The following is a 10,191-nucleotide window of genomic DNA, read 5'->3' as shown; positions in this document are numbered from 1 at the left end:
AACATTTTCCTGCCGGACGACTTACACTGTTGCACGCCGGCAAACCTGAAAACACAACTCCCACATGCCGTAACAGCAGCTGCATGCGCTGCAGGTTAATGAGACAATATTTTGAGTCTTTAGATACGTTTAGTAATTAAAATGTCGGAGGCGCCAGACAGAGCGGACGTGTCAGAGAAACCTCCACCTGCGAACTGGATCCTTCTGCATCCAACGGTGAGTGTTAGAGGACCCCTGTGCTGCATTCAGAGTCTGATGCTAAATCATGCAATAACCAGTGCTTTTTTGTTGTTTTTAGTATCAGCACATGAAGAATCTGGAGGTTGGGGACAATGCACAGGTACACGCAGCTTTCCTCGTGTACATGGATCTTGCTGAGGGTGAGTTTGACAAGATTGTGGAAGAGTTTAGCAGCAGCCAGTACTTTTTTTTTGTTTGTTTGTGTGTCATGCAGAGACGGGGGCGGGGTCATCTAACAGGGTCATAGTCAGGATTTCTTTCTTTTTTAATTTATTTTCATTTATTTATTAATTCATTCAACTGATCAATTGCGTTTTCTGTACATGCTGTTTCGAAGCTTTCACCACACTTAATCAATAATTACGATGAAAAAATGAGAAATCCATTCATTTCATTTGAATTGAATTCATTTTATTTGTCTTAAAACATTCAGAGTTAAATATGTTGAAGGCAAAAAGTAAGAGAATCAACCTTTGAATCCCATCATGTGTAGTTTGTGTGTAACTGTAGATTGTAAACTCTTCGTCTGCATTATTTGGTTATTTAAACTCTCTAATTCCCAAAACAGTACTGAGCACATGAACATGGTAGCTGCAGCCCTGCTCAGTATTGTCCATGTCAATTCCAAGTCCAAAGGAAATTAAATTTACTGTATGAGACATAAAAGTGACATCTCATGTGTACATCAATATGAGTGAGGCATTTTTAAATAATAAAATAAAGGATGAACTAAAGCCCCTTACTGACATAATGAAAATTTTGTTTATTAAAATTTTCCAAAATAGATACTATTTGACAAGTCTTGACAAGTGTTCTTTTTGTTGAGAGGTTAGCAGATATGTTTTGTTCCAAACCCTCCATCCATGTAATCAGTGCACATGAGTTACATACTATATTAGCCTGTAATTCTCTAATTGGTGTCTAATATATGGAGAGTAAACGATAAAAACGTGTTGTAAACAGGTGGGGGAAAAGGCAAATCTGTATTCAGTGGTGACAGAGAACAAGTCTGTCAACAAAGTTCTACATCCCTGTAATAACCTTTTGGAGGAGCCACTACAGTCAGCCATAGGCTAAGTTAGGCTACCACTGTCTTACACTGTGTTTCTTGTTCTCCGCAGTGCGTCGGTGGAAAGATTTGTCTTGTGTCAAGAGTCCTGAGCTGCAGGTGATTTTGCTGGAAGGGAGGGAGAAGGAAGGAGCACCCGTCCAGACAATTCTCCCGCTGCCTGCTCACCGATCTCTGAGCCACAAAAGGTAGTGAGACACAGCAGAAGCTCTAAAACGAAAGCTCCTTCTTTTGGTTTAAAGACTTTTACTACCACAAGTTGTCTTCCCAAATTTCCCAAACTTACAGCTTCCTCCTCTCTGCTGTTCAGCATACGTCATGTGCTGGGCAGAGGCTTTCCCATGCTGTTGTGTGCTGTAGCTTCTGACTCCACCCTGGTCTACCAGAGGATGACTGATGGGTTGGTGACACCTGACCCTCCTGTAGGCCCTTTTCAGGATGTGGGACGCCGGCAGCACCGGAAGAGACGGCAGCAGCACTGAGCAGCTGGAGTGAGAAGACACCTTGGTGTTGTTGGTGAACTAGAGGAGCAGGATGGGACAGGATGTCTGTCTGTCTGTGTAAGCTGCTCCTAAATAAAGTCAAAGGTGTACTGACAACATGGCAGCGGGTGGACTGAAACACAGGGCCCTTTTTAGTTGCTGTATGTGGCTGTGAGGCCGAGCCAATGATTCCCTCTCAGCAAGAAACCACCGGTTACATCCAACAAGTGAAGTCTATTTCAGTGGTTCCCAAACTTTTAGGCTTGTGACTTTTGACCCATTGTCACCAGGTGAGTGAGTGAAAGAGTGAGTCTTATTTGAATAATTTTCATGAGGTGAAGAGTTAAAATTATGCAGTAATTAACAAGAAAAAGAGATAATTTTGTGTATAAATGCACAATTCTTTTCCTGCTCTCCTCACCTGTAATCGTCTCGTGAGCCCTCAGATTGGAGGGTCCTGAAAACACTGGTCTAGTTCATTTTTAGAGAAACCATTTGGTGACTGTGACAGAACGCAGGCCTGTTCCCTGTTTGGGAGATTTGTTGTACGCATGCACACCACATAGTTGACTAGGTGCTCCCTCAATGCAATCGGGGATGTGTTCACACAACCCTACACTTTCAAGTATTTAGTAGTTACGTGCCTTCCTCTAAACCTACAAAGGGGACCTGATGAGTGGGATCCCAGTGCATCCACAAAACATTTTGATAAATAATATATAGATATAGATATACCATAAACAAACATTTTTGATAATGATCCCTCAAATTGTGACTGTACATGACTCCCATATACGGTTAGTTTGTGCTTAATAAATGTGAACTTTGTGTCCTAAATCATATTTGGTTGGGGTTTTTTGCCTTTTATTTTATTTCCTTAAAAACAGAAGTACCTTATGTTGAAAGGACTCAGAGATTACGATAAATAAAGCTAACAGGGAGAGGGTAACTTGAGTTAGCTCCAGTCGAAAGTGGTAACACGGTATGTTTAATGAATTCATGTTTGCAAAGATTTTAAGTTTATTTTTACCTGTTAAAGCTAGAGTGCAGGACTTTCACATATTCAGTTCATATGTTCATATTCAAGCCCTTGCCAAACAAGTTCACACGATGCTGATTAAGCCCATCACCACCAGGTAAATCTCTGTATTTCGCAGTATATGGAGTTTTTAAATCTGGTGTCTGTGTGGCGACATTCCCACACTGGTAATGATGCGTTTTACACCAACCAGCAGTGATTGGTTTGGTTTGGTTTGGATTGGATTTTGTTTGCCAAAGCAATGTAGAGAGCTCCACCATTTCTGTATAAAAAAAAAGATCCATTGGAGAGAATGTTTATTATTGAGATTTTTTATTTTGTTTATTATGTTGTATAGTTTGTGTTAATATGCTTTGGCAAAGTTGTATTGTATGCAGTCGTGCCAATAAAGCCACCTGAATTGAAATTGAACGCAACTCTCTCTGCATGGCTCTGGAGCAAGTAGGAGAAAACCCGAAGAAGCGTTGAAGAAAAGTTTCTGGCTGCTCCAGATAAAAAAGAAACTCAGCATTCAGAGGAAGGATTACAGTCAAAAAAAGAAAGCGATCGACGGCGAGGACAAACACGGATAGCCATTGGTGTAGCTTTAGTTTGGTAAAACATTTGGAGTAGGCTATGTAGCTATTACATTTACTCTACCTAAATAATGGATTATTGTCTTGGAAGTGTGGAAATTTCACTGTGTTTTTGTAACTATTTGTGAACATGAGCCTGGGGCGAGCTCACTGTACGCATACACCATCAGCACGCGTCAACAGTGTTTGTGTAATTACTGTCACTGCCAGAAGGGGGCGACAGAAGTTCCGCACTCCAGCTTTAAGTTAGCTAACTTTGTGTTGCTATTAACTAGCTAACGCACAGTCATCTGGAGTTGTAATTTATTTTCCTGCTTCTGTTCGTTTACTTTTCTGTTTATCTCTTATCTTAGTTTAACACACAAAAATGAATGTAAGGCTGGGATGATACAGTGACTAATTAACTATGTACTGCATGAGTGGGACATTTTACAGTTGGAAAATAAACTCATCAGTGCTCTTGTCTCTGGTGGACAAACTATGTTAATGGCGACACTGTTTTTAAATGACCTCAGTAATATCTTTTTAGCCTTTCTGCACTATAGTTTGTTGTTACTTAACTGCCGACATATACACCAATATTGATATCTCTATAAGATAGAATTGCTTTATAATAACAGACATACCAGTGTATCAGTTGGGCTGTAATTCCTAACTGCATTGAGCTGTCCACTAATGATCTTATCACTCAATTTAAGTGTTTTTGTGCTAAGTTTGTATGATATGGTGCAGCCTATTTACTACCATTTGTTAACGCAATAATCTTGTATTAATTTGAATAATACCACAACTGGCTGAGTGGCAATGACTAGGCTATATTGTTGACAAAATGATTCATGGCTGCACTTCTACGGGTGGTGTCAGTTTTCTTTAAAGTAACACAACAGTGTCAGCTGTGTGGATAAGTTACTGAAAACACTTTATTTTTCTAGAAAAACCTAAATTCAACATAGAAACTGAACAAAACAACATAACACTGGTGAGCGAAATACATAATCAGACTTATATGTGATGTTGCAGTATCCACCCTGTAGGGTTAACATGGATAACATGGAACAGATACTGAAGCAGGGGACATCAATAACCCCGCTGTGTGAGTGCATGAGTGTCTTTTTAATGGTGCAACAGTGTCATAATGAGAGGAAGGACTTGACTACATGAGACAAAGATTACAACACTTCAACCCTGAGCCTTATTCAACATAAATACTCTACATTATAGCAGAAACAGACATGGACACACAAACACACTGTACTGGCCAACGTACTGTAGAAAAGAGGTTCATACTGTGTCTTGGAATGCAGGAAGTTTCCAGCCCCTTGACTTTTCAGGGAGGCATTCAAGGATGAAATATTCAAAATGATGCAGATAGCGACATTATTTTCACTTTCAGTTAGTGTCCACAAGAGCACTGGTTGCGTCTGCTGTTGTAAATTTATATTTGCGACAGTCTGAATGTTTCAAATGTCTACAGGAGGTCTCGGTGACAGCCATGTATACTGGCCTTCCAGGACTTATCCAAGCAGGGAAAGAAAAGCAAGTGTATCTTAAAATCCCAAGATGTCTGTCATCCTGTAATGGCTTCACTAAGGAAGTAAACCTAAATGTTCTCTCCCTTTGGAGAACCTTGAAAACTTAAAAATACTGAACCATCTTTGATTTTGGTGGTCATTTCTCTCTTGGTTGATTATGAGCAGGAACTAAGGTTGTGAGCAAGAGGGCAAAAAGGTGCTTGATTCAAGTCAGTAATCCATTTTTCTCAGGCGTGTACATATGGTACGGTCCATCCATAACACTGGAATGACAGCTCTTTCATACTGGGACTGATGGATACTCGACCACAGTGCTACAGTATGTCATATCTTCCTCCTCTGAGCAGTAGTCCCGGCCCTGTACACAAAACAGAGAGATGTTACTGTACATTACATTTTTAGTCTTATTTGATGGTGTGTATTTCTTTTTCCTAAGGCTTAGCCCAATGAAATTAGTATCACAATATTAATATCATTCCAGTATTGATTTATATCATGCTACTGCAAATGTATTCAAAATCACATGTAAAATATTAAAATTGTTAATGAATGAAATGAACTGTGTTCCACTGTTATGCATTACATCAGACCCAATTATTCAAATGCGTAGAACAAAACCTTCAATAAGTCATTTTGTTGTGATAACAAAATCCGTTCGTATCATCAAAATACTGTATCATGGCACTGAAAGTCAACAAGCGGTAATACTGAATTATCCGCCAGTCCTACTGGATAAAAACACAGATAAGGCGTCAGCACAGCAAGTTTAATTAGAGAAAATGTCAGTATCAAACTGACCTTAGGATCAAATCATTTTTAGCTTAGATTATTTAACATTATGAGAGGGAGGAAATTAAATATTAAAATCACACACACAACTACAAAATGTCAATGATGAAACAACAGAGTCTAACACTTATTTCCATTGTGGTCCTTGTGCAAGACTTCTTTCTGGACTCATATATATATATATATATATATATATATATATAGCCCAAAACTGAATGCAAAACATCTTGTCTAGGAGCTACTGAAAGACAGTCTGGGAAACTACAGGCAGAGACAAAAGCAGTAAGGATAAGACTGGCGTCATTTTATATTTAACAAATCCAATTAAAAGACGAACCAGCAATGCGTTAATCCATTTCTCAATACTTTCTGACTTCCTTACCCTGTCTGTGGCACTCAGTCCCAAGCAAGTTAGTTCCCTCTGAAGACATAAATCTTAAAAACGTCAGAAATATTCATTTTAAAAAGACTAAATAATGTCCCTAAACAGCTGGCCACTGTAACTTTTAGCAAACGTTCCTAAAACAGGAGTCAACAGTGCATTTGTTGGGGACTGTTTTTAGCCGCGGATAGATACACATTTGGTGTGCTAGCGAGTATTTCCGGCAGCAGGACGGTGTGTGTGTGGGATTGACTCGAAATAAACTACAGTGCCTGTGTTCAATGTGTGCAGCAGTGTGGCTCATATATGTGTTTCTAATTAGAGACAACAATAGAGCTTTATGTCACACAGGAATAAGCTATATCAGGCTTTAGATACACTTATAATACTTATTAGTAGAATCAATGCATTGTTAGCTTTGGTCTTTTCATGGCATTTGTTAAAAATAAGAAAAATATAGAATAATGCCAGCCTTATACTTTATGACTTAATGGCCCCTTGTGCCACAAAACAATAAAACTCCTAAAGAGGCCCAGGCCATAGTTTAAGTAATCCACTGCTCTCTTTGACCAGATCGTCACACTGCAGCACTGTCAGTAAAACATGTTTTCAACAGTACTACTTGAAATAACCACACTAGCGGAATGCACTGGACGCGACAGATTGAGGCTGTTTTGAGGTATCATTATGTCATCTGCTGCGTCCTCACTCGCTACAGATTTGCAGCAGTGATAGGATTAAACTCCCTTATGGCATTTAGCAGGAGCTTTTTGCAAAAAAAACCCCCATAAAAACAAAAAGCGATGCTCCAGTGATGGATTGTCATTCCTTACTTTTTCAATTTTCTCATCCAACATCCTGAAGAATTCTTGCTGACTCTCTGAGGAGTGGATGCTCCTGCGATGACAAAAGGTGCAGCAGGTTAGAGCCTTGCAGTAAAACTTGGGAAAAGATAAAGGGTTCAGATGATGACTGAACAAAATAGACAAACACGCTACTAATGTACAATATGTACAGGATGTTAATGATATTGTGATAGCAAAAACAGCATCATCAGTCAGTGACACTTACAGAATCTTTCCATTTCCGTTTGACCCTGTTTCGTCCATGTGTTGACCTTTACCAAGGAGAGCACTTTTCTCCTACAGGACATCCAAGCAAACACACACACACACAACCATCTGATCAAAAAGCTGTATTATGTCCCATTATTCAGCAGAAAGGAGAACACAACATGAAATAAAAACACACAATTAACTGAGAAGTTTCACAGTTGCCTTATATCGTTTTGTAATCATATTTTAAACAGAGCTTTTTATAGTAACTAATTAAACGTTAAGTAACATCTAATACTTAACTTTGCATAACAAATGTGTGGTATTAATACATTATCTTCCTGCATTATTATGCTACATTTATTCAGTTTGTTCTCATTAATATACAGATGTATGCAGCACGGTGCTCCAGCATCGGATCAAATGTGTCTGAATATGAAGTTTAACAACAGATAAACAGGATACTATGCAGTAAATGTCCCATTATAGACATAAAATAGAATACACAGAGTAGAACAGAATCACGCACTGTGCTGTCCTGGCCGTCCACTCCTCCCTCTTCTCCACTGATGTACTTTACTTTCTCCACTCCTTTCATCTTGTACTCATCTGTGACAGAGTGGGAGACAGAGAGGTAGAGAGGAGCACATCTCCTCTTATTAATACACGACAGCAGAAACCGGCGGCTGGCACGCAGAGGACGGCCCACTCACAGCCGCTCTGATCGGCACAATCCTCCGGGTTAATAGTTCTCACAGTTCAGTACTTGGCAAAGTAATTATGTGCTTGAATTCTCACGCTCCATACTAAATCCTCTCTTAACAATGGCTGGCAAGCTGCAAACACATGAGCTGTCAGCCTGATTCTCCTCTTTTCTCTGCCTCTCCATCTTTTCCCTCACACATGCACAGCCCCCTCTCCTCTATCTCCCTCCCACGCATTTAGAAAGGAGGAAATGAAAACACAGTTAGGGTGCACAGTAACGATGGCCTGATGGACACATACAGTTATAACACATCAGGTTAATGCTGCTAAGTTCTTATTGTAGCTCACAGATAGTTTCAGTTTACTATTCATCTGTAGCAGCTTTAACAACTTAATGAAGTTATAAGATTAGCCAACATTGATTAATAAAACAATTGTTTGTTTGTTTTTTAAACCCCCAGCAGGGACTAGTGCTTGCTCCTAGAAGAGATGTGTGCTTTTTTGTACTTTCTTTACTTATATAAAAAATATGTTCTAGAAACCATATAGCATATATACTGTATTTATAAAGAAAGCTGACATGATTTAAGTTGAGCCCTAGACAAGATTCAGCTCATAGCTCTAAGTGTTTGACCGTTCATGCACACCTCCCTTTAACACTTTACAAAACTCTTAAAAAATGAAGGTATCGTCTACACAGCGGGTTATTATTGTTATTTTTTAAATACTCATATGATGTAAATATGACCTAATCTTTAAAAACGGAGGTATCGCAGACTGTGCCACAAAGGAACTTCCACATCAGCAGTGAATGACACTGATGAATGGTGGCAAATGCCTCATAATTATCACTGAAGGTATTAAGGAAGTGGAATACCACCCGAACATAGAGGTGCATGGGAAATGTGAGACTCCAGAATAAGACTATCGGTGTGTGCAGTAAACATACTGACCAGAGAGGAGGTCCCCGTTGCTGTAGGCTTTATTCTGGCCCTCCTCACCGTTGGGCACGGCAGACACCTGCTTGGCAGAGGTGCAGCCCATCGCCTCCTCCTCAGCTGCTCTCCTCCTCACCCCTGGGCATTACAGGCACACCTGGGGGCGAGGGGAGTGACAAAGTATGGTTTGATATGTGTAGATCAGGAGTTCAAAAGCTTATTTTGTGAGCAAAGACACCCCCCCCCATGACAGGCCACATGATAAAAGTTTTGTCTGTGCTAACTACAGACATCCAGAGTGTGGAGAGTGTGGTCCCTGTGATTATCACAACCAAAAGGGGGCTAACCTCTTAAAGGAAAGGAAGTAAACTTTTCATTTCACAGGAGGGGAAGAAATCCCCTGGATTCCAGCACGAGAGAATCACATATTTTTCATGATCAATTAGTCATGAAGCGCCGCACCCTAGAATTAAAACACGCCGTCATCTCAATCTATTCTTGCAAAGACAATAAAATAGACAGTTTAGAGGGGTTGTCAGTCAGGCCGGTCTGGGAAAACACCAATCAGAACGTGCGCACGGCGGTGCCAGCTGCACCGCAACAATAAGGCCTTTCAAGCTGCTGGGATGCCACTGTGCCAAGCCGCCGGGTCATTTCTATTAGTGAATGGGGGGGTTTCTGTGGCGCTCAGAGGATTAAACTGGCTGCGCACAAGTGCTCCCATCCCCACCGTTATATCGGCATGTAGGGCCCGCAGCAATATGGCTAACATAAGGGTGTGTTAGACCAAAGGACTTGGTAGTGTTGTGCATTAGGCTCTCGAAGATGCATAGTGATTGTTCCCCATGGTATGGTTGATCCTAAACGCAGTGACCGCACAGCTGAGTCCAGCTGCAGAGTCCGCTGCTCCGCACATAGGCTGCCACTATCCTCCTGACTATTAGCTTTCATTTCTACGTTTAGGTATACAGATAAAAGCTGCAGCTGCAGCCCATAAACGGTGCATCACTGGGCTGTCTCAGACAATTTTAGGTAAGCATATAAGAAACAAGGCTGCTAAATGTCAACCATCGTCTCATTTCGCAACAGCAGAGACTGGGGACAACGATTTGTTCCTTCAACAAAAAATAACATAATACGCCAATACAGCAGCCATTCCACGACGATATCGCACATACAGAACCAAATAACAATAGATTGCACATTAAACGTACAGCAATAGTGCAACATTACCTTTCTGGTTTATCCATGATTCAGGGCTCCTTCCTCTGGTTGTAGTTCAGAGAGGCTTTACTCCAGACGGAGGACCCAGACAGACCGCATCTGCACCTCTCGCCTCAATACAGGCATCAGCAGTGGAGCTGCAGTCAGTCCGTCTGCCAGCT

General features: G+C 40.7%; 2 protein-coding genes across 2 annotated transcripts; one reads left to right on the top strand and one right to left on the bottom strand.

Moving 5' to 3' along the window:
* The first annotated feature begins 25 nt into the window (after positions 1-25).
* tsen15 (TSEN15 tRNA splicing endonuclease subunit) lies at positions 26-2,633 on the top strand. The gene is made up of 4 exons (XM_044220413.1): positions 26-216; positions 299-380; positions 1,362-1,497; positions 1,620-2,633. The coding sequence occupies exons 1-4, from the start codon at positions 142-144 to the stop codon at positions 1,789-1,791; spliced, it is 465 nt and encodes a 154-aa protein (XP_044076348.1). The 5' UTR covers positions 26-141; the 3' UTR covers positions 1,792-2,633.
* Positions 2,634-4,307: 1,674 nt separating this feature from the next.
* On the bottom strand, positions 4,308-10,176 carry zgc:55943 (uncharacterized protein LOC406337 homolog). The gene is made up of 6 exons (XM_044220414.1): positions 10,040-10,176; positions 8,822-8,963; positions 7,693-7,772; positions 7,180-7,250; positions 6,942-7,005; positions 4,308-5,295 (listed from the first exon to the last, which is right to left on the bottom strand). Exons 2-6 carry the CDS (start codon positions 8,910-8,912, stop codon positions 5,218-5,220), a joined length of 384 nt encoding a protein of 127 aa, XP_044076349.1. The 5' UTR covers positions 8,913-8,963; positions 10,040-10,176; the 3' UTR covers positions 4,308-5,217.
* Positions 10,177-10,191: the final 15 nt, after the last annotated feature.

The sequence above is a fragment of the Siniperca chuatsi genome, linkage group LG13 (assembly GCF_020085105.1).
Source record: "Siniperca chuatsi isolate FFG_IHB_CAS linkage group LG13, ASM2008510v1, whole genome shotgun sequence".
Lineage (NCBI taxonomy): Eukaryota > Metazoa > Chordata > Actinopteri > Centrarchiformes > Sinipercidae > Siniperca > Siniperca chuatsi.
The sequence above is the reverse complement of the archived record's forward strand: the minus strand, read 5'-3'. Positions and strand labels throughout refer to the sequence as shown.

What these genes read in the sequence shown, in the direction of transcription:
- tsen15 (XM_044220413.1), top strand. Translation starts at nt 142, where the DNA reads ATGTCGGAGGCGCCAGACAGAGCGGACGTGTCAGAGAAACCTCCACCT. An exon ending in GGATCCTTCTGCATCCAACG is followed by an intron (nt 217 to 298) that starts GTGAGTGTTAGA and finishes TGTTGTTTTTAG; the next exon opens with TATCAGCACATGAAGAATCT. An exon ending in CGATCTCTGAGCCACAAAAG is followed by an intron (nt 1,498 to 1,619) that starts GTAGTGAGACAC and finishes TCTGCTGTTCAG; the next exon opens with CATACGTCATGTGCTGGGCA.
- zgc:55943 (XM_044220414.1), bottom strand. Translation starts at nt 8,912, where the DNA reads ATGGGCTGCACCTCTGCCAAGCAGGTGTCTGCCGTGCCCAACGGTGAG. An exon ending in CAACGGGGACCTCCTCTCTG is followed by an intron (nt 7,773 to 8,821) that starts GTCAGTATGTTT and finishes ACTCTGTCACAG; the next exon opens with ATGAGTACAAGATGAAAGGA. An exon ending in TGGACGGCCAGGACAGCACA is followed by an intron (nt 7,251 to 7,692) that starts GTGCGTGATTCT and finishes GATGTCCTGTAG; the next exon opens with GAGAAAAGTGCTCTCCTTGG.